Consider the following 23,608-nt stretch of genomic DNA (forward strand, 5'->3'; position numbering starts at 1 on the left):
AGACATGGTGTAACTTCTGGCTATCATGGGAGACATCAATAGACTGCCAAGTATATGAGTACATAGGAACGCCATAATGATGTGCATGCTGGAAATCTGTGGTTTTCCCCCTCAAAGTCGTAATGTGACAATCCAACGCGCCTCTGCATCATAGTGTTTGTTGACATTTACGCCATGTGGTTTTCCTTTGATCGGCTGTGTGTTTTGAGTGCTGGTGGAGCTTGATCTTTGTCCAGAGTATGGGGTGGGGTGGGGCTTGATCTTTGTCCAGAGTATGGGGGGGTGGGGCTTGATCTTTGTCCAGAGTATGGGGGGTGGGGCTTGATCTTTGTCCAGACTATGGGGGGTGGGGCTTGATCTTTGTCCAGAGTATGGGGGGGGGGGCTTGATCTTTGTCCAGAGTATGGGGGGGTGGGGCTTGATCTTTGTCCAGAGTATGGGGGGGGGGCTTGATCTTTGTCCAGAGTATGGGGGGTGGGGCTTGATCTTTGTCCAGACTATGGGGGGTGGGGCTTGATCTTTGTCCAGAGTATGGGGGGTGGGGCTTGATCTTTGTCCAGAGTATGGGGGGGTGGGGCTTGATCTTTGTCCAGAGTATGGGGGGGGGGGGGGGGGGGGGGCTTGATCTTTGTCCAGAGTATGGGGGGGGGGGCTTGATCTTTGTCCAGAGTATGGGGGGGGGGTGGGGCTTGATCTTTGTCCAGAGGGTGGGGGCATTCCACCACAGCTGGCTCAGACATCAGTGATGTAACATTCTCATTTCCCCTGGCTCCGTCTGGTCTATTTATAATCAATCTGTTTCAGGGTCAGTAGTCTGGTTGTGCGTATTGATTGCCTCGTGGTTATATTGAGATCAATAATGATCGGCAGCCAGCAAAGTGATAACACTGAATAATCACAAAATGAAAGGCATCATGAAGTAGATGAGGAGGTCTTCTTACCGAGTAATATCGGGCGAAGTTTGCCTCATATTTGACCAAGTAACTTCTTTGGAACCTATCTTGTACAATGTCCAATTAACTTGTAAGCTCCTCGGCCTGGTGTGCGCTGTGATAAGTTTGTCCTATACAGCACTGCGTGGAGATGTCCAGATGTAGCACAGACAGACACATGATTGAGCTCCTGGTAAATATAGACTATGGGGGAGGTGTAGTCAGAGAATAAGAGGTAGTGTAGTGTGAAAGAAGCAGTAGTCTCACTCTGTATCTGTGCCATCATGACGGCGTACGCAGGGCTCTGCAAGCCGCTGTATCCCGGGACTGTAATGGTGAGGAGGAATCATCTCAGTGGGACACAGGTGAGGAGAGGACAACTTAGAGAAAGATCATATTCTTTTTTATTTTTGTTATTTTTTATTTTTTGGGGGGGTCAGTCATTTTCAATTGTGGGACCGCAACTGTGACGATAGCCACTGCACCAGAGTTTCGGGACAGGACAGAGGCAACCATTCACTCCCCTCAGTTTCACTCTCATTGGCATTGTTTAACCAAATGAGTTGTGATGATGGCGTCTATTTGCATAGTGGTGTACTGTACCTACCATGCAGCGAGTAAAGCATGTGAAGCTGCTGTTATGAAAGTGGCATCTCTGAGACTTCAACAGTTCCCATCACTAAGAATCAACTGGAAATGCAGTTTATGTTCGTTCGGTCCACGTTGTACTTTATTGGCAGATCTCTCTGAAAGTTGCGCAGCACCACAGGCTATCATTCATAAAACACACACACACTGCAGGAACCTTCTTCATGAACATAATAGGAGCCATAGTGGCTGTACAGTTTGTAGCTTGGACACCGTTTGCAGTGGGGCAGCACACACAAATATAGTGCTGATGATGCTGGGCTTAGCCTAGTTCTGAGTCCTGTGCTGTTGGCCTGTGGTCACTTGCTATTTCTGCACTTCTCTTGTATGATAGTTTATCCTTTTTTTTGGCACTCATCATTGATATCTGGCACTATCTTAGCAAAAAAAACAACAACAGCTGTCTTTTTGGCCAGGCATGGCTGATAGAGTTGTCACCTTTGGACACTTACATGTAACTCATCATTTTGACTGTCATGTCAGACAGAACTTTATTTGTGGGTCTCTGCAAAAGTAACGACAAGAATTAGGTACTGATTGTATGAGGAATGCTTCTGTGGTCTGTGTTGTTCAGTTGTAGGCTACTTCCTGTGCTGAATGTGATCCGGAAGGCTGACGCACTAAGAGCTATAGTAAGAGCAGTGTGCTGTCACAGCTCGTTGATGTGAGCAGCAGGCACCACTGTTTTCAAAAGTCAAATCCAATACGTACTTGTTTTTCTCCTCTCTATCCGTTGTTTGTCCCGTTTGTTTTTCCATAGGTGGAGAATGAATGTCTCAGGTCATCCGTGTACGCCAATGTAGCGCAGCTCCGCCAGAGCATCTGCGAGTCTCCCCCCTCGCCTCCCTCGTCCTGCTCTCCTTCCTACCTCGACCCAGACGGATCATGGGAGGTGCACGTTGACCAGGAAAGTGGACAGGAGTACTACTACCAGCCCTCCACGGGGCAGACCACCTGGGACAAGCCCTTCCGAGACTTCGCCATAGACACTGAGGCACTTCCCACAGAGGCGCCTTATTCCCCCTCGCCGTTTCAGTCCCCTGCCCTGTCCCCGTCCACCAGCTCCCCCGCTGGCTGGAGCTCTGAGTGGCAGCAGTTGGTGGATGACACCAGCGGGTGCCCCTACTTCTACAACCCGATGTCCGGGGAGACGTCTTGGGAGCCCCCAGAGCCGCTGAGCCCCTCCTCCCCTCTGATGGAGGCTCTGGGTGCACACAGGCTTCCAGGAGAAGGGCCGGTAAGGCCTGCTCTACTTAACCACGCTCCTGTTTTAGCTTCACCCAGGGGAAAGCTACAAATACAGCCTGCTTTGAATGGAATGACAGCTCCCCTCCCGCACAGGACTCCTTTTCCTTAGGCAGGAAAAGCTCATAGAAGAGATTGTCCCCCACAGCATTATTATATTTGTCCACATTTTGAAGTATAGCTACAACTGTTATACAGGGTTACCACTGATCATGGAATCTCTGAAATATCATGCAATTTTGAGAGGATTCCAAACAGGGATTTATTTATTTATTCTTTTGTTCTGTTCTCTTTTTTTTTTACAAAGTGCTCTGGGAAAGTTGGGTTCTCCAGTATATTTTCCAAATTGTTTAACAAATTCAACAAATTTTTATTTTTATTTTATTACTTTATTTTTCAGGGACAATGCACACCAATCAGAGTTAGCCTGGACGGCTACTTTCCATCTGCTGTCCCTTGCCAGATGTAGAAAAGGCAGCCTAAAATTTCAAAAAATGTAAATGTATGTGTTACAAAGATCAAATGCATGCCAATGCATTAGATGGTTTTCAGCTTTCAGTGTTCACCCAACTGTGGAGGAAACCAGACTGTTTTGCCCCTTTACAAACGTTTCTGAGCTGAAAACCAACATTAGCAAACTGGGAAAGAATAACAGTTTTAGGTCATTGAAGCATTCTGACTTAGTTTTGGAAAGTCATGGAAAAGTTGGGGAACTTCACATCTGGGCCACACAGTAGGAACCCTGTTTAGAAATATACTATGATTTGGTTGAAATTCCTCAGTGAGGATGAGACACTTTCAACACAGAAAAATATAATAAGGAGTCTGTGTTCTTTATGCATTTTTGAGTCCTTGAAAAGCGATATATAAGTCCCATGTATTATTATTATTATTTATGCAACAGCTGTCTCACATTTGTGTGTGCGTTTGTGTGCACAAATGTAAACAGTTTTTTCATCATGTATGCCTCCCCAGCCTCCCCTACCTGAAGAGGACTACCCCTCAGAGGACTATCTACCCACCGATCTACCTGTTGTCCAGGAGGAGCCCTTCGCTGTCGCCCCGCCCACTCTCCAAAAGGAGTACACCTTTAGTCATGTGACCCGGGCCCTCATCCCCAGAGCCAACCTGGACCGCAGCACCCCGGCCGGCTGGATCCTCACTGTGGACCCCGATGGCACCTGGGTGTTCACCAGCGAATACTCTCAAGAGCAGGTAGCTACAAGTCTTGGCTCATGATTACGGCTGTGGCTCAGGAGGTAGAGCGGGTCATCCATTAATCTGAAGGTCGGTGGTTCGATCCCCGGCTCCTCCAGTCCGCATGTCGAAGTGTCCTTGGGCAAGACACTGAACCCCAAATTGCTCCCGATGGCTGTGCCGGCACCCTGCGTGGCAGCTGGCCGCCTTTCGGTGGGTGAATGGGTGAATGTAGGCACATTGTAAAGCACTTTGGATAAAAGCGATATATAAATGTCGTCCATTTACCATTTACCATTACGAGTATGAGGTGATGGCAGGTGAAAGCGTGGGGCATCCCTAACCCTCTGTTATTGGTCTTAAACCCAGTTAGAAATAGCCTTCATTTCAGATTTGAAGCACTCTTCAAAATAGCTATCGCCGATGTACCTTGCATATTTTTTGTTGTTTAGTGTATTTTTCTCATACGCACAAATAACTGGCCAAATGTAGACAACGTAACGTTAAACTTGAGATTTCTCCACCACAGCTACAATGTCATGGAAGGAGGTGCAGTGATAACCTCAAGGACAGACCAGAATGCAATGCAGCCACAAGATTAGATGTTATGTTTTGAGCAATCTGGGAACCCAGAGTCTATTTTAATTTGAAAAATAGACTCTGGGACAGCCCTACCGTTTTTCCCAGCTTCCTGTACAGCGCGCCTCTCCTGCCACCGTCACTTCCGTTTCCGCGTCCGTGCTCCACTGTTTACAGTCTAATTAGCAACTTGCACCGCGACTTTCCAGTAATTTTCCACTGTTGTTGTAAGACGAATTGACGTCTTCTATGCAGTGTGTTTATGCGTTAACATTATTAACAAATAGCCGAAATGGACGCGGAAAAGCCACCGTCACTTCCGCTTTCCTTTTCCACGTCCGTTTTGGCTATTCACTAATAACGTTAAAACTGCATAGAAGACGTCAACTCGTCTTACAGTTTTAAAAGTGCAACATGAAAAGTACTAGTTCCTTACAAAAACTACTTTTTGCTCATGTAACCCACCCCTGCACTTACTGAATTCAGGCACTTTCTCAGGGGGCTGTTGAAAGGCATTCTGGGAAATGTAGGAAATCACTAAGCAGAAGTAAACGTGGCAGGTTGAGGTTAAGTGGGTACAACAAAAAGATGAATTACACTTCATCTGAAAATAACTCCTGGAATGCATTGAACGTGACAGATTGATGATTATGTAACAGTGAGGCTGGAATGTTCTTTGTTTTTGAGGTTTTGAAAAGTGTCTTATCTCGGTGAACCACCAAACCCCCTTTATCCAGATATGCATTCTGACACGTCGACTGTTTTTTTCACCTTCCATGTTGACTTTTGTGGAGAAAAAGGTCAAAGTGTTGTTGTAACGTAACAAGTACTAAAAAGGTCTATACAAGTCTAAAATTCAATGTAGAGAATGAATCCCCAAATCGGTGAATTAATTCCCTCCAACTGTACATTTTAGGATATTCTTTTGTGTGAGACACAACAATTTACTTAGCCTGGCATCACCAGACCAATACATATTTCATTGTATTGCATTGCATTTGCCACAGCAATTGAAACATGCGGTAGCTGGCAGATTTGTCTGGTTCCCAGGCTACAATATACCTGCTCCCCTGTGAAAAGCAGGCTACAATATACCTGCTCCCCTGTGAAAAGCAGGTTGAAGGAAAACATATGAGATGAACAAGAACTTTTTATGTTACTGGCTGGATTCAAGTGAGTTTACTTTCAAGCCAGTCTATTGAAGAAGTCAATATTGATCAAACGTTGATCCTTACAGGAGATAATCTGTGTTTTGTAACAGTGGATCAAATCGCTGGATGATCAGGGGCAGACCTACTACTACCTGAGAGACGGCTCAAAGTCCCAGTGGAACCTGCCTGAGGTAAGGTTCAGCTCTACTGTTGACTTCATAGCATTACAGTGATACATCTGTACTTACCACACTGCAGATTTCTACAGTGATAAATCTGTACACACTATATGTATGTATGTATGTATATATATATTATATATATATATACACACACACACACACACACACACACACACACACACATATATATATATATATATATATATATATATATATATATACACACCTGTGTACGGATATATATATATATGTGTGTGTGTGTGTGTATATATATATATATATTGTTTGTTTTTTTTGTTTTTTTCTGATTTGGCTTCGACATGTTTCTCAAAGTGAAAACCAAGTTGTGAGGTAGCGAAACGGTCCCATGCAAGACCGACCCCCCTCTGAAAACACCCCAATCAAAAACGGAATAATTTCTCTGGGTCTATAGCCCCTTCTCACAGGGGCCATTTTGTGTCGAAAAGGCAGGATAAACACAGGTGCAAGCAAAACACTAATGCGGGGTTTCAACTTCCATTATTGGAATTTGGAAACCCTCATTAGTGTTTTTCTTGCACCTGTGTTTACCCTGCTTTTTCGACACAAAATGGCCCCCGTGAAAAGGGTCTATTGTGAAATCATTGAGGTTACCGGTACTTACTACAATAATTAGGTCTACTCTAATAATTAGGCCTACCTTTATCAGTTTCCGCCAAATTCTGCAATATTACATGTTTTACAGTTAATTCCATGATTCCGTGTGTGTGTGTGTGTGTGTGTGTGTGTGTGTGTGTGTGTGTGTGTGTGTGTGTGTGTGTGTGTGTGTGTGTGTGTGTGTGTGTGTCATATACTGTATATACACCCGTTTTTGTCCCTCCAGGCTCCTGTAGCTCTGGGCCAGTCCAATGTGGGGAATGGTGTTGAGCCGGACAGTGTGTCAGTCATAAAGAACTGGAGACACACCATGGGACCTGCACAGCTCATCTCAGCCCAGGAGGATGGGGTGGGTACATACACACACACACACACACACACACACACACACACACACACACAGAGGGCGTGCCAGCTGGTACAGAAAGTCAGTCAGTCAGAAGTAGTAAGGGACATGGTGAGTCTATGTACACACACCTGACACTCCCAGGTTTTTTTAAGCCCTTATTTAGCAAGGCAAATCGACCGAAAGCACATTCTTATTGAAGGCAATGGCCTGGAGGCAGAGCTGCAGATGCAGGGAGTGCTACATACATACATACAGGGAGTGCTACATACATACATACATACAGGGAGTGCTACATACATACAGGCAGTGCTACATACATACATACATACAGGGAGTGCTACATACATACAGGCAGTGCTACATACATACAGGCAGTGCTACATACATACAGGGAGTGCTACATACATACAGGGAGTGCTACATACATACAGGCAGTGCTACATACATACAGGGAGTGCTACATACATACAGGGAGTGCTACATACATACAGGGAGTGCTACATACATACAGGCAGTGCTACATACATACAGGGAGTGCTACATACATACATACATACAGGGAGTGCTACATACATACAGGGAGTGCTACATACATACATACATACAGGGAGTGCTACATACATACAGGCAGTGCTACATACATACAGGCAGTGCTACATACATACAGGGAGTGCTACATACATACATACATACAGGGAGTGCTACATACATACAGGCAGTGCTACATACATACAGGCAGTGCTACATACATACAGGGAGTGCTACATACAGGGAGTGCTACATACATACAGGCAGTGCTACATACATACAGGCAGTGCTACATACATACAGGCAGTGCTACATACATACAGGGAGTGCTACATACAGGGAGTGCTACATACAGGCAGTGCTACATACATACAGGGAGTGCTACATACAGGGAGTGCTACATACATACAGGGAGTGCTACATACAGGGAGTGCTACATACATACAGGCAGTGCTACATACATACAGGCAGTGCTACATACATACAGGCAGTGCTACATACATACAGGGAGTGCTACATACAGGGAGTGCTACATACAGGCAGTGCTACATACATACAGGGAGTGCTACATACAGGCAGTGCTACATACATACAGGGAGTGCTACATACATACAGGGAGTGCTACATACATACAGGCAGTGCTACATACATACAGGGAGTGCTACATACATACAGGGAGTGCTACATACATACAGGGAGTGCTACATACATACAGGCAGTGCTACATACATACAGGGAGTGCTACATACATACAGGGAGTGCTACATACATACAGGCAGTGCTACATACATACAGGGAGTGCTACATACATACAGGGAGTGCTACATACATACAGGGAGTGCTACATACATACAGGGAGTGCTACATACATACAGGGAGTGCTACATACATACAGGCAGTGCTACATACATACAGGGAGTGCTACATACATACAGGGAGTGCTACATACATACAGGGAGTGCTACATACATACAGGCAGTGCTACATACATACAGGGAGTGCTACATACATACAGGGAGTGCTACATACATACAGGGAGTGCTACATACATACAGGCAGTGCTACATACATACAGGGAGTGCTACATACATACAGGGAGTGCTACATACATACAGGCAGTGCTACATACATACAGGGAGTGCTACATACATACAGGGAGTGCTACATACATACAGGGAGTGCTACATACATACAGGGAGTGCTACATACATACAGGGAGTGCTACATACATACAGGGAGTGCTACATACATACAGGGAGTGCTACATACATACAGGGAGTGCTACATACATACAGGCAGTGCTACATACATACAGGCAGTGCTACATACATACAGGGAGTGCTACATACATACAGGGAGTGCTACATACATACAGGGAGTGCTACATACAGGGAGTGCTACATACATACAGGGAGTGCTACATACATACAGGGAGTGCTACATACATACAGGCAGTGCTACATACATACAGGGAGTGCTACATACATACAGGGAGTGCTACATACAGGGAGTGCTACATACATACAGGGAGTGCTACATACATACAGGGAGTGCTACATACATACAGGCAGTGCTACATACATACAGGGAGTGCTACATACATACAGGGCAGGGAGTGCTACATACATACAGGGAGTGCTACATACATACAGGGAGTGCTACATACATACAGGCAGTGCTACATACATACAGGGAGTGCTACATACATACAGGGCAGGGAGTGCTACATACATACAGTACAAACACTTGAGAGTTGCTGAATAGAAATAAAGTCTACTTACACTGAGCGGCTCAGATTCAAAGTCTTGCTCAAGGGCCCTCCAGTGGTCTTTGTTCTTGGCTCTTTCTCCCATATTTAGCAGGTCATCGCTCTCCTTTCCCTTAACAATGTCGGTCAATGTACCCTGCTCAAGCAAAACATTTTCACTGGGCATCTCCAAGGTCTGATATGTTTAGAAAGTTCACAAAAATATTTAAAACAACAATAATAATAATAATAATAACAATAACAATAACAATAACAATAACAATAATAATAATAATAATAATTTATTTATTGAGTGCACCAGGGCCAGGTGCACCCAATCAGCCTAACGACCCCAACACCAGGCTCCGGCAAGACAGGGTCCAGGAGATTGGGAGGGTCATCACACTTTTAGATGTTTTATGTATGAAACCCATGACCAAAATAGTCGTTGTTGTGTTACTTATGGTTGGAATTCTAGTGAAAATAAATTATTACCCATTATTACCACATTCATGTGAAGAAGGCCATTGATGAAAAAGAGCATGCATGATCAGCAAACTGTCCCGGAGTGCAATAAATTTGGACTTCTGCTGTTTCTACAATGAGAGGGAAAGGATGAAGAACTGAGGAAATCTGTCATTTTATCCCATCAATATTAAGCGCTTTCTTTGTCATCAGCAACGACACTTCCAGAGATTTATCTGACATCCTAAAATGTCCTTCCATTCTTTTTCCCGTCAGAGGTTCTTCCCGACTCGCAGGAGAAGCATGTCCGGCGATTGCGTCAGCGACAGCTCCAGCACACGGAACTCCCCGGAGACGCATCATCACGTGAGTCGCCCGCAGCAGCTCCTCCTGCCTGTTCTGTCTGCTGATATTCATTAAACCCTCAAAAAATGACAGCTCTGTTGCCAGTCGTCTGTGAAGTGAGTGGAGTGCTGTGAGCTGAATGCTGTTCTCTGTCTCTCTCTGAAGGCTGTTGGCTTTCGGCCCTGGAGAAACCCCTATTATCTGACCTCGCAGTGGCTACGCTACAATGTGGGTTGTTAGTTTAAGCACCCGTCTGCATAGATAGCAGCGTCTATCTCTATCTATGCATTCACGCAAGCACTCAAGGAACATTGTGTGTTTCATTCCCTGCATCTGTCGCGGTTCTCAACTGATTTGACTGTAGGTTGTAGGTGTGAAGATCCTCGTATATGACACTGAAGACCTAAGGCAGGGGTGTCCAAACTTTTTTGAATGGGGGCCAGATTAGATACTGTGAAAATACCGGGGTGGGGGGGCAGTTGCTTCTTGCATCATATGGGTTATTAAAAAAAATAAAAAAATAAAACATACAATACAATTAAGGATTTTGTTTACTATCTGAAAGCATTAGTTCTGCCTGCATTATTGCTACTTGGTGCTTGTCTACAAACTGTATGATAGTGCTGCCTGTCATTGTTAGGTGAATGGAAAAAATGCAAAGTAAACTTGCTTTGATTAGCCAATACTGTGTGGAGGGCCACATATTATAGTATATTTTGAGAGACAAGCCGAGGGCCTCTTACAATCGGTCCGCGGACTGCAATTGGCCCCCGGGCCGGACTTTGGACATGCCTGACCTTTGACCTAAGGCTACATTGGTACCAATCTCGTCATGCTAGCTTGTCGGGGGGTAAAGGTAAAGCAGGCTAAATAATGCTATAAAGTTAGGTTACATTTCGCCGAGGGAAAAACCTGAAATTTGGGTGGCGACTTAATGAGTAAGGAAAAATGTGGGTCGTGAGGCTAGACCAGTTGAGAACCACTGTATAAGGTTCATTGAAATCATCACGTTTGCCATTTACGGAGGGATTTTCCCTGTTGCTGTTGATGATGACGTTACAGCCAAAGTGTCAGCCTGTAAACCTACATTATTCACCATGTTGTGACATGACATCAGAATAGGATGATTCTGTTGATTTGTAAATATTCATGAACAGCACAGCTCTTCTCCTCAGCTCACTACAGATGTGGCTTTTCTTGTCGCAATTCAACAGTGAAAATAATCAAACCTCTGTAACCTCCTGTAACTCAGTACATGAGGTGTGTGTGTGTGTGTGTGTGTGTGTGTGTGTGTGTGTGTATAATCAAACCTCTGTAACCTCCTGTAACTACAGTACATGAGGTTAATCAAACCTCTGTAACCTCCTGTAACTACAGTACATGACATGAGGTGTGTGTATAATGGAGAAGTTTGGTTAGCATTGTTAGAGCAATGTTGTGAATGTTGTCGAATACAATCCTCACTCATTTTGCTGTCAGTGAAGTATGTACTCAACATTGCAGACATAATTGTGTGTCCACCCTGTCATCACATACTCCAGAGATCTGAACTTTATTATATTATGATCCTAACAATGATGAAGAATGTAGGAAACACTGAAGTATTGTGATGCGTTGCATTTTCAGGTGCAGAACTTAGAGAAAGCTGGAATTCTCAACAAAACAAAGGTGTCAGAAAACGGCAAAAAAGTCAGGTAATGCAAAACCCCATTCACCTCTCAGCAGCATGACCGTATGACCGTAAGCTATGAAGCTCTTGTGTGTGTGTGTGTGTGTGTGTGTGTGTGTGTGTGTGTGTGTGTGTGTGGTGTCATGTGTCACAACCCCACCACCCCCCCCCACCCCCCCACCCCCCCCCACCCCCGATCCCCGCCCGCGCCTTCATTGCCAATTGGACTCTCCCTCTTGCTTTGTTCTGTGGTGATAATGGTTATCGTCTTCAGGAAAAACTGGGGCCAGTCATGGACGGTCCTCCACGGAGGGGTGCTGACGTTCCACAAGGACCCAAAGTCTGCAGCGCCGGGAGCCTCGGTACAAGTGACACTTTGTAATACTGGAGGATGAGAAAGGCGTGCACCCTGCTGTGATCATAAACTCTGACATCACAGCTCGGACACTTACATAATATGAGCTTGTCACTGGGGAGTCTGCATTCCTGCTCATGGTGCATTCTGGACATTTCTGAGGGAGGGCGGGGTTATAACTGGGCGGGGCTTATGGAGAAAATTAGCGTTTTAACTCTCCTTTAAGTGTTTCCAAGTTCGTTCGAAGACCGATTCATGCAGTCTGCGCTGTCGCAGTCTGTGCTGTCGCGTTTGATATCAGAGGAAATGAAACGTTAAGACATTAGCCCCATGTTAGAGGCCACAGTGTGCAGGATGTGATGACACGTCTATGAAGAGTGACAGCACAGACATCAAGCCCTCAGGTTCTGAATAGTCAGGGACAGTCAGAGCTTTGTGACAGCACAGACAGCGAGCCCTCAGGCTCTGAATAGTCAGGGACAGTCAGAGCTTTGTGACAGCACAGACAGCGAGCCCTCAGGCTCTGAATAGTCAGGGACAGTCAGAGCTTTGTGACAGCACAGACAGCGAGCCCTCAGGCTCTGAATAGTCAGGGACAGTCAGAGCTTTGTGACAGCACAGACAGCGAGCCCTCAGGTTCTGAATAGTCAGGGACAGTCAGAGCTTTGTGACAGCACAGACAGCAAGCCCTCGGGTTCTGAATAGTCAGGGACAGTCAGAGCTTCAGTTTCAGCATCTCATGTCTTGGAATGCGCTGCCATCAGTTTCATAAACACCTGTATTTTTCTCCGCGCAGAACAAGACCAATCAGATCGTCCCAGAGGTCACGGTGGACCTGCGAGGGGCAGCGATTGGCTGGGCCTCTAGAGACAAATCCAGCAAAAAGAACGTTTTAGAGGTGTGCTTATTTGTTGCTGTGGAACATAATGCAATATATGACATGTGTAACTGTTTTATAATGCTCTGTGTTGTGAGTCAGTTAACATCTTGGTTCTCTTTGCAATACAAAGCTTGTTTGATCAACTGTCCTCTTCAACGTCTCCTTTCCTGTCACCCAGTTAAAAGGCAAGAATGGCGTGGAGTTTCTGATCCAGTACGATACTGACAGCATCATCAGTGACTGGCACAAAGTCTTAGTGGACACCATACGACAGCTTGTGAGTCCTTTCATTGAAACTTGACACATGGCTCAGTGGTTGAGACTTCCTAGTGAAGCTGTTCAGGCCTTTGCCAAATAGTCGAGTCGTATTTGCAACAACAACGAAAAGAAAATGTGGCGATTTATCCGCATTATTGCAGTTCAGATGGTCGGGTTGGTTGTCAATCACAGAAAGTATGTTAAATTGATTTCAAATACTTTTCTGTGATATTCTATACTTTATGTGTCCTAACTGATCTGATCTGATACATACAGCAGATTAAAACAAATGCTGAAAAGTATTTATAAATACTGTTTGATTCAGGTTTGACACTGTTACATCTATATCGTGCCATCCGCTATTTCACGTTTCTGTTTCACTCATTTTGCAATCATGTGTGTGCTTGTTGGTGCCAGGAGTACCAGGACCATCATTCAGAGGAGGAAGACGGGGAAGCCTTCAGTGAGAAGTTGTCTAGCGCAGAACAAGATGACAGGTCTGGAGCTGCCATTGACAAGCGAAGAGGTAAACTGATCCAACAAGCTGCATCACATTTTCCTTCAAAAGCAACGCATGCCTGATTTATGTGTGGCATTCATTCAAGCTTCAAGATCTTTATTGTCACTGTTGTTGTTGTAAGTAAGTAAGTACACTCGTATGAAATTCTTAGGCCAGGAGGCTCCACAGGACATCAATATAAGGAGAAGCAACGCGTGATAAATATGAAACATAGCATAAGAGAGCAGAACCACACAAAAGCAATATTGTTATGAATTTGAAAAGAGGAAAAACAACAATGAAGAACACTAGCAATGACCATGCAAGGTGCTATGATGACATGAAATCTAATCTGATAACTCTGGGGGAATTCAAGTCAATCTTAAGAGACAGAGAAATGAGCTCTGTTGGCTCTTGTGATTGCCCTGCGGTGTAACCTCACTATTGTTTCCTGACTGACTGTATTTTATCTGTTTATTTTGTGTTTGTGTGTATTGATGTAACTGTCTTTATGCTGCCGTTTTGGCCAGGTCTCTCTTGGAAAAGAGGTTTTAATCTCAATGAGGTTTTTTTACCTGGTTAAATACAGGATATTGATTGATTGATTGATTGATTGATTGATTGATTGATTGATTGATTGATTGATTGATTGATTGATTGTGAGATGTCATACTTTTTTATGCATCATCATGTGAGGATTTGGGGCCTCAGGCCAGATTTCTTTAGGCACTTGAGGCTGTACAGGCACTGTTGGGCTTTTTTGACAACAGTGGCGGTGTGATCTTGGTAGATGTTAACTCCCAGGTAGCTGAAGCTGTCCACCCTCTCAGTCTCCACACGTCAGGTCCTGGTGGATGTTAACTCCCAGGTAGCTGAAGCTGTCCACCCTCTCAGTCTCCAGCACTCAGTTGATGGTGACTGGCATGTGCGTGCCCCCGGCTTTCTGTAATCCCCAATGACCTCCTTGGTCTTAGAGACGTTCAGGGAGAGGTGGTTGTCCTGGCACCACTGTTTCAGGGCATCCACCTCTTTCCTGTAGGCCGTCTCATCGGCCATGGGAGAACAGCCCCACGACTGCAGTGTCGTCTGCAAATTTCACGATGGTGTTTGAGGTTTGCGGCGCCACGCAGTCGTGGATGTAGAGGTCATACCAGAAGGGGCTGGAGACACAGCGCCATGGGGCTCCTATGCTGATGCTCAGTGGGGAGGATTTGCAGTCGTCCACTCTGATGACCCGTTGGCGGTCCGTCAGGGAGTCCAGGATCCAGTCACACAGTGCTGTGCTCAGACCTAGATCCCTGAGCTTACCAGCCTGGAGGGCACTATGGTGTTGAGCGCTGAGCTGTAGTCCACGAACAGCATTCACACATTATGTGTCTTTGATGTGATTCATTTGACCCAGTTCAATATTAGACCAATAGAGAGTTTGGATCATAACCATAACCATGTGTCATAGTTGGTGTTTGACTTAAGCGCAAATTATGCTCGAGCGAAATCGCCGGCACTGACTGCGCCGAGGGGGTCGCCGCAGCTGGGCGTCCTATCGGCGCAGCTCGGCGGAGGGGGCGTGCAGCTCCTCGAAAATGTGACTCTGCGGCGTCAACTCCTTGTTGTGAGGAATGAGGAAATGCCATTTCCTCATTTAACAGTGCTTGTCCCTCATCTAGCAAAGCCTTCTGCAGGCTCACCGGAATGAGTTTTGAAATGGAGGGACAATAAAATGTCCCCCCACCGACATGATTGCAAGTTCTTGGTAAACGACACGAAACGTTTTGGACGTGTACCGCAGCCAACGTGCTGAGTTAACGTTTGAGTATGCACAGTCTCGCTGTCCAGTGGCGTGCCGTCCATTAGGCGAACTAGGCAAATGCTAAGGGCGCTTGAGCCGTTAGGGGCGCCAGAGAGGGTAATTTTTTTTTTTTTTTTTTTACAAATACTTTTTCATGATAACAGGCCTACTATTATTTTGCAATAGTAGACAAAAAATAAGCACAACAACGTCTTAAGTCTTTAAATAATAGTGAAATAATTTTTCTAATTCTGGCTTTCTGGCTGCCTGGGCTGCAGCCGGACCCGTAGCTACCATTGAGGACACCGAGGTCATGGCCTCGGTACCCCCCCCCTCCCCCCCCCCCCCCCCCAAAAAAAAGGGAAAATAGCCCCGGCCCCCAGATCTATTCATCTGTCATTGATGTTTTAATGTGACAGTTTTGATCAGAAATGCAACAATTTGCTTCCTCTCTGTGTGCTATAGAAGGAAGAAAGATATGTCACAACATTCAGATTTTGCATTGAGGCTAGATTGGGGCTAGACTTTGGGGACAGTTCTATTGAAGTGAATGGGTAAGTAACTACCCTGTAAGTGATGTTTGTGTAGATGGGCCATTCTATTTAATTGAGCAGTATTCTGCCATGTGACCTGTATGCAGAATATAAATTATATTATATGGGGAGACATTTATTTTTTGTATCATTTTAAAGCAACAGCACAGTTAAAGAGGATATTAATCTAACATGATGTCTGGGTAACGCTTTAGAATACAGCCCGCAAATAAGCATGTAGTTATAGTATAACAACGGGGTTTAGGGCTGTAGTTATAGTCTAACTACGGGGTTTAATGAGTGAATTAATACTTTAACTAGAGGGTAACAAGATCTGTACTTATAGTCTAACTACGGGGTTTAAGGAGTGTAGTTATAGTATAACAACGGGGTTTAAGGAGTGTAGTTATGGTATAACAACGGGGTTTAAGGAGTGTAGTTATGGTATAACAACGGGGTTTAAGGAGTGTAGTTATAGTCTAACTACGGGGTTTAAGGAGTGTAGTTATAGTATAACAACGGGTTTTAAGGAGTGTAGTTATAGTCTAACTACAGGGTTTAAGGAGTGAAAAAATACTTTAACTAGAGGGTAACAAGATCTGTACTTATAGTCTAACTACGGGGTCGCGGGCTGTATTATGAAGCAGGGGACAAATGTTTGTACTTATAGGCTAATTACGGGGTACCACACTGTACTTACAGGGTAACTACAGGGTTTAAGGAGTGTAGTTATAGTATAACAACGGGGTTTAAGGAGTGTAGTTAGAGTATAACAACGGGGTTTAAGGAGTGTAGTTAGAGTATAACAACGGGGTTTAAGGAGTGTAGTTAGAGTATAACAACGGGGTTTAAGGAGTGTAGTTAGAGTATAACAACGGGGTTTAAGGAGTGTAGTTAGAGTATAACAATGGGGTTTAAGGAGTATAGTTAGAGTATAACAACGGGGTTTAAGGAGTGTAGTTAGAGTATAACAACGGGGTTTAAGGAGTGTAGTTATAGTATAACAACGGGGTTTAAGGAGTGTAGTTAGAGTAGGCAGCAGTTTTAGCAGTGACATGACGTCAGTTTGTGTGACTGTAAGTATTTGTGGTGGGGGGGGGGGGGGGCACCAGCAAAAATCTTGCCTAGGGCACCAACTTGGTCAGGCACGCCACTGTCGCTGTCGCCGCTGGTCAAGGCTCCAAGTCGAGGGTGTGCAGAACCCTGCCAGCGCCTTAAGAGTTTTAGTTTGAACACTGCTGTTGTAAATATGAGTAACATGAGTGTACAGCCGCTACAGTTTACTGCTATTACAATAGGTATTAATTTCAATCCTCCCCTCCCAGGCTCCAGGCCAAGTCTCACCAGCGCACCAAGCTCTGCGGGGGAAACCGACCAGAAGAAGGTTCGCACCAAGCTGATGAAGTTCCTCATGAAACGGCCCACACTGCAGTCCATCAAGGAGAAAGGCTACATCAGAGGTATTTAATTTCCCATAGGCTTGTTTTTCTTTCCAGGCTTGAATTGAAAAAAAAAAAAAAAAAAAAAAAAAAAAATCCAGGTTTGAATGGGAGCTCATGGAGAAGCTCCAGTCTGCCAGGCTCTCGCTGTGTAAGCCAGGCTACAGTTAGCTGCTGTATGCCCTGAGAGCTGGCCGATAAACGTCAGACTAAGCCCTCGTTCACACACCATACGCCAATCCCACGCTGAAGCTACGCAGCGCTATGGGGGTTTCATTTCGGCGTCCCTGTTAACAGGCAAGACCGCTCACACCAGCCGCGTGCCACGCCACGCTGAAGCTACGCTGCAGCGATAGTTTTGCCTTCAGTTCTATTTTTCAAGCGTGCAGCCAGGCATGAAGTCAATGCAAGTTGTGAGTGGGGGGGAAAGGGGGGGGGGGCAGCTCCGAGCAAGGCGCCGAGGAAAAGAGTGTGCTTCTGGTGTGACCGGTTTAGCGTGGCACTCAACTTCTGTTAAGCGCTGCTTCTGAATAGTGCCTGGTGTGAACCAAGGGTAATCGTTTGTTGTCTATTCAGTAGCATCATATTGCCTGGTAATTATAATACATGATAACTTGATTGCTAAATTTTGCTTATGCGAACAATATTGTGATATATATTAGTATGTTTAGAAACTGACCCCTGTGACTATTCGTGACCGTCGCCCAGCCCCAGTATACCCTCTCTGTTCTGTCTGTTCTGCTCTCTCTCCTCTTCCCCCTCCCTTACCGTGTGCTCTTCCTACCTTTCTTTCTCTCCACCTCCTCCCTTTCCCTGCTCTCTCCTCCCCCATGTTTTCTTTTTCTCAGTAAGTTCCACTGCTGTTTGCAGACCCTAATAATGCTGTAATTCATACTCGTTTCATTCATACATACTACTGAACATGTTGAAATGTGTTGAAAGCCGTTAGCTGTGCTTGTTTATATGACCTCCATTTTCTATATTCTTGTTTATATTTTTGTTTTTCTCTTGTTATTCTACCATTCTTAGCTGTAGTACCTATTGCTATTCGTAGCTGCAACAACGCAATTGCCCCATCGGAAATCATTTCCGTTTCATCATATCTTGTTTGTTCCTGGTATTTTAATGACTTCTGTTTTGGCAGACTGTTTACAAACTACCATCCTGTTCTAATTCCCTGCAGACAATGTGTTTGGCTGCCATCTGGCCACACTGTGCGCACAAGAGAGGACCACTGTTCCCAGATTTGTGGAGAAATGTATCCGAGCAGTGGAAAAGAGAGGTAAGCCATCTTGCTCATGTTGTTGTGTGACTTGTACCTCATTACTATCTGCACTATTCACCTTATGTTCAAACACAGGGGTCGGCCAGTTACTTCCTATTGTGTTTACACTTCCTGTGACAGTACAGCAGTGACTGATGTACCTCATTCCTATCTGCTCGTACCTCATTCCTATCTGTACTATTCACCTTATTTACCACGCCCACTTTTTGTCTCTGTCGCGTTACACGCAACGTATTTGTTCTTCAAAGATGAATGAAGGTGAATAGAGAGGCAAAGTGACCGCCTACTTCCTGCTTCAGCACTGTACCAGAGATTTTCATCCGCCATATATTTTCCCATACACATTTCGTAAAATGCGTATAGAAATAGTTTTACTGGTTCAAACCAAACGGTACAGATCTATTTAGAAACAGGAGAGATCGCATAACATTTCACTGGGACCAAAACGTTAAAAAAGAATGCGGGTTTAAAGAAAATATTTTTTTGATGTTGTTTTTTTTAGTTTTGGTCCGAGTGAAATGTTCTATGGTCTCTCCCGATTATAGCGTTAGCTGAACCGTTTGGTTCGACGAAGTACAACTATTTTATAAGCATTTTACGAAATGTCTATGGGAAAATAAATGGCTGATGAAAATCTCTGGTACAGTGCTGAAGCAGGAAGTGACGTTCCACTTTGCCTCTCTATCTCATTATTATCTGCACTATAGCAGTGACTGATGTACCTCTTTACTATCTGCACTATAGCAGTGACTGACTGCTGCTGTTGGTTCACAGGTTTAGACATTGATGGAATCTACAGAGTTAGTGGGAATCTAGCCGTCATTCAGAAACTACGCTTCAAGGCCGATCACGGTAAAGCATAACGTGTTTTTCAAAAATGTGCAACTTCTATCAGATCTTTCTCATTTTGCGGAACCTTCAAATTAAATCTTTCATGTATTTCTAATACAATGTGGCGTGTGTTTGTCTGAAGTTGTTGTCAGTCTCCTCACACACTTCAGGAGAATGGAGGTCACATACTTCATGGCAGAGTCCTCTGACGTGTCTCATTGAATACAGCAGCGCCCCCTACTGTGCTTTAATTGGCTGTGTTCCTATTGTGTTGAACAGAGGAACTGGACCTGGAGGACGGCCAGTGGGAGGACATTCATGTCATCACTGGTGCGCTGAAGCTGTTCTTCCGAGAGCTTCCGGAGCCGCTCTTTCCCTACAGCCACTTTAATCGTTTCATCGCAGCCATCAGTAAGCAAATGTCCGGGTCCCTACTGACATTAATACAGCCGCTGTTCATACATAGATCAGATCTCTACTGACGTTAATACAGCTGCTGTTCATACATAGATCAGATATCTACTGATGTTAATACAGCTGCTGTTCATACATAGATCAGATATCTACTGACGTTAATACAGCTGCTGTTCATACATAGATCAGATATCTACTGATGTTAATACAGCTGCTATTCATACATAGATCAGATATCTACTGACGTTAATACAGCTGCTGTTCATACATAGATCAGATATCTACTGATGTTAATACAGCTGCTGTTCATACATAGATCAGATCTCTACTGACGTTAATGCAGCTGCTGTTCATACATAGATCAGATATCTACTGATGTTGATACAGCTGCTGTTCATACATAGATCAGATATCTACTGACGTTAATACAGCTGCTGTTCATACATAGATCAGATCTCTACTGGCGTTAATACAGCTGCTGTTCATACATAGATCAGATTTCTACTGACGTTAATACAGCTGCTGTTCATACATAGATCAGATCTCTACTGACGTTAATACAGCTGCTGTTCATACATAGATCAGATCTCTACTGACGTTAATACAGCTGCTGAACAGCGACTGAAAATATATTATGTTCCACTTGTTCTAGGAAGTGTTGATTACAACGCAAAAGTGTCTTACATGCGTGATCTGGTCAACTCTCTCCCTGCACCAAATCATGACACCATGGAGATCCTGTTTGGGCATTTACGCAAGTATGCCTGATGCTTTTTTATTATATCATTTTTACTTGACCACTGTCTTAATTCCTGCATAATTTACACAGTATAGTTTGAGAACGTATTAACAGATAATTCCATGGTGATGTGACAATAGACTTAAGTTGAACGGAAATTAAATTTAAATTTACAAATTGTCAGAATACAGAATACAAACAACAAGAAAATGTTGAGTCCTCACATCATCATCTCTCTCCTCTACAGGGTCATTGGCTATGGGGATGACAACCGTATGACTGTGCAGAACGTGGCGATCGTGTTTGGCCCGACGCTGCTCCGGCCTGAGATGGAGTCGGCTAACATCACCATGCATATGGTCTTCCAGAACCAGATAGTGGAGCTCATCCTCAATGAATATGAGCACATCTTCCATTCCAGCTAAAGCAGTCATAAGCCTCCTGTGCAGATGTGGGTGAAAAGACACATCCTGTCAAATGACTTGAGGAGTGCGTGATTTAACTTTTCATGCAGTTGAACAACTTCATAAGTGAGACATCCCTTGCAAATTAAAATAAAGGGCTCTTCATTTTTTTTTTGCTCAGAATTTTTGAAGAATGTTTAACCACTATTTTGTCCAGATTTACCTCACTGGCGGCTCACAATGTTAGAAATATCTTCTGCAGTATTTTAGTATTGCCTTCCCATTTCGCTTCCCATCTCAGCTTCTGAGATAGCTGCTTAAGTGGAGGAAGGACTATCTCAGATTGCTCTAACTCCTTCAATTTTCTTAATCTGACATGTCACTTGCTGCAAGATTCATTTGTTTTTGTTTTGTTTTGTATAAAACCCAAGTCAAATATGCATTAATGTTCTCTTTAAGAAACGATCAATGAATGCTTCCATCTTTATTTTAGAAGATTTTAATGGCTTTTACATGTTGTTTTGGATTTGAAGTTACAATATAGCAAACGTGGCAGTAACTGAGGTTTTATGCTAATATTGTGTCCTTTAAGACTCACTTTTACCCTTGAAGTCTTTTATTGTAATATAGAAATGTATAAAAGAAATATTAATATACCAACGACTTGCTATGAAGTAGACACTGAACTAGCCTACTACAATCTGTAGATTCTTTTCCACTGGATTGTAAGACACCATTTTGTCCCAATCATGCTATATTTGAAGAAACTATGTAGCCTATAATGACACCATAGAATGATAATTTAGTGTTACAGTTTTGAAAGTCAGCAGTAAAGGCAGTGACAGCTCTGACCATAGACAAGAAAGGTGGATCTTACAAGATATTTTTGTCCTGTAAATAGAAATAATATGTTTGTCCTGAATAAAAAAATAACTTTGTAAAGAAAAAAGTTGTGTCACTCTTATCTAAAGCCAAAAAGCTCTTGACAGTGGGGGAGGAAATTGATGGATGCAGGTGGTAAAGTCTTATACATCTCCAACAACGAAAATCAGATTTCCATACAGGCGTCATTTTGAAAAACTGACCTAATAGTGGGAATCTACATGGTTAGCTAATTTACAGAGCTAGAGCATTGACTGTATATAAATACACTACGCAAAGCTACTAAGCCAGAACCAGCAGCTATGTATTTTGGAGCATACTGGGAGTAGGTGGAGATGCACTGACTACGTTAACATGCACACATATTCCACTATTAGTTCAATGATGTTCATCATGTCTTCATTTATAATTAGACGTTTATGTTTTCTTGTGTTCAGACATAGGTTTATAGATGTTTTTTATTTACCTTGACAGTTTCGACGAGTCACTCTCGTCTTCTTCAGAAGCAGTTGCACTGACAGCTGGCTATGACGTGTCAACCAGTTGCTTTTCAGCAACTGTCATACCCAGCTGTCAGTGCGACTGCTTCTGAAGAAGACGAGAGTGACTCGTCGAAACTGTTAAGGTAAATAAAAAACATCTATAAACCTATGTCTGAACACAAGAAAACATAAACTCTAATATTCCACTATTATTCGGAAAATGACAATATTCTGAATTTGATAAGGGTCATGTAAACAGCATATTCCAGTTGCATTTTTCGAATTTGGTCTTTTTCCGAATTTAGCATTTTCCAATTAATATGTGGGATATCCCAGTATTATTCGGGTTTTAGGAGGATTCTTGGGAACACTTTAGAATACCAACCCGCAAACTACCCTGTAAGTACAGGGTACCAAATCTGTACTTACAGGGTAAGTACGGGTACCACATCTGTACTTACATGGTACAGTGTAACTACAGGGGTGCGGGCTGTATTCTAAAGCAGTGTCAATTCCCTCATAGTTACATAGTAACTACAGGGGCGCAGGCTGGATTCTAAAGCAGTGTTAATTCTCTTAGTTACATCGTAATTACAGTGTAACTACAGGGGTTTGGTAAAGTCACATCTTAAGTTAAGTTAAGTTAAGTTATCCTTTATTTATCCCCATGGGGAAATTCATCCTCTGCATTTGACCCATCCTCTACTAGGAACCTTCCTAGGACTAGGAGCAGTGGGCAGCCACAGTGCGGGGACCAACTCCAGTTATTTTGCCAGTACCTTGGTCAGGGGCACTGACAGGAGTATTAACCCTAACATACATGTCTTTGATGGTGGGAGGAAACCGGAGCACCCGGAGAAAACCCACACGAACACGGGGAGAACATGCAAACTCCACACAGAAAGGACCTGGGACGGACCGGGGTTCGAACCCGGGACCTTCTTGCTGTGAGGCAACACTACTAACCACTGAGCCACCGTGCCATCTTGTACCTTGTACTTACCCTGTAAGTACAGATGTTGTACCCCGTACTTACCCTGTAAGTACCCAATCCCCCCCCCCCCCCCCCCCACACACACACACAAACACGCACACATGCACACACACACACACACACTGATTCAAAAATCCCCCCTAAAGTGACA

At 44.0% G+C, this 23,608-nt stretch overlaps 1 protein-coding gene across 3 annotated transcripts in view; it reads left to right on the forward strand.

Annotated features, from left to right (window-relative positions):
- The window catches only part of arhgap27 (Rho GTPase activating protein 27), a 33,568-nt gene extending 11,554 nt beyond the window's left edge, over nucleotides 1-22,014 (forward strand). For all 3 annotated transcript variants that reach the window (XM_083634564.1, XM_083634566.1, XM_083634565.1), the window contains 16 exons: nucleotides 2,341-2,817; nucleotides 3,801-4,040; nucleotides 5,863-5,943; nucleotides 6,797-6,919; nucleotides 9,936-10,025; nucleotides 11,631-11,698; nucleotides 11,948-12,035; nucleotides 12,825-12,926; nucleotides 13,087-13,185; nucleotides 13,584-13,692; nucleotides 17,313-17,447; nucleotides 18,610-18,708; nucleotides 19,486-19,563; nucleotides 19,822-19,953; nucleotides 20,609-20,714; nucleotides 20,943-22,014. In XM_083634564.1, the coding sequence (XP_083490690.1) occupies nucleotides 2,341-2,817; nucleotides 3,801-4,040; nucleotides 5,863-5,943; nucleotides 6,797-6,919; nucleotides 9,936-10,025; nucleotides 11,631-11,698; nucleotides 11,948-12,035; nucleotides 12,825-12,926; nucleotides 13,087-13,185; nucleotides 13,584-13,692; nucleotides 17,313-17,447; nucleotides 18,610-18,708; nucleotides 19,486-19,563; nucleotides 19,822-19,953; nucleotides 20,609-20,714; nucleotides 20,943-21,120 (2,205 nt within the window). In that variant the 3' untranslated portion in view covers nucleotides 21,121-22,014. The remainder of the gene's footprint in view (nucleotides 1-2,340; nucleotides 2,818-3,800; nucleotides 4,041-5,862; nucleotides 5,944-6,796; nucleotides 6,920-9,935; nucleotides 10,026-11,630; nucleotides 11,699-11,947; nucleotides 12,036-12,824; nucleotides 12,927-13,086; nucleotides 13,186-13,583; nucleotides 13,693-17,312; nucleotides 17,448-18,609; nucleotides 18,709-19,485; nucleotides 19,564-19,821; nucleotides 19,954-20,608; nucleotides 20,715-20,942) is intronic.
- Nucleotides 22,015-23,608: the final 1,594 nt, after the last annotated feature.

The sequence above is a fragment of the Poromitra crassiceps genome (assembly GCF_964638095.1).
Source record: "Poromitra crassiceps genome assembly, chromosome: 4".
Lineage (NCBI taxonomy): Eukaryota > Metazoa > Chordata > Actinopteri > Beryciformes > Melamphaidae > Poromitra > Poromitra crassiceps.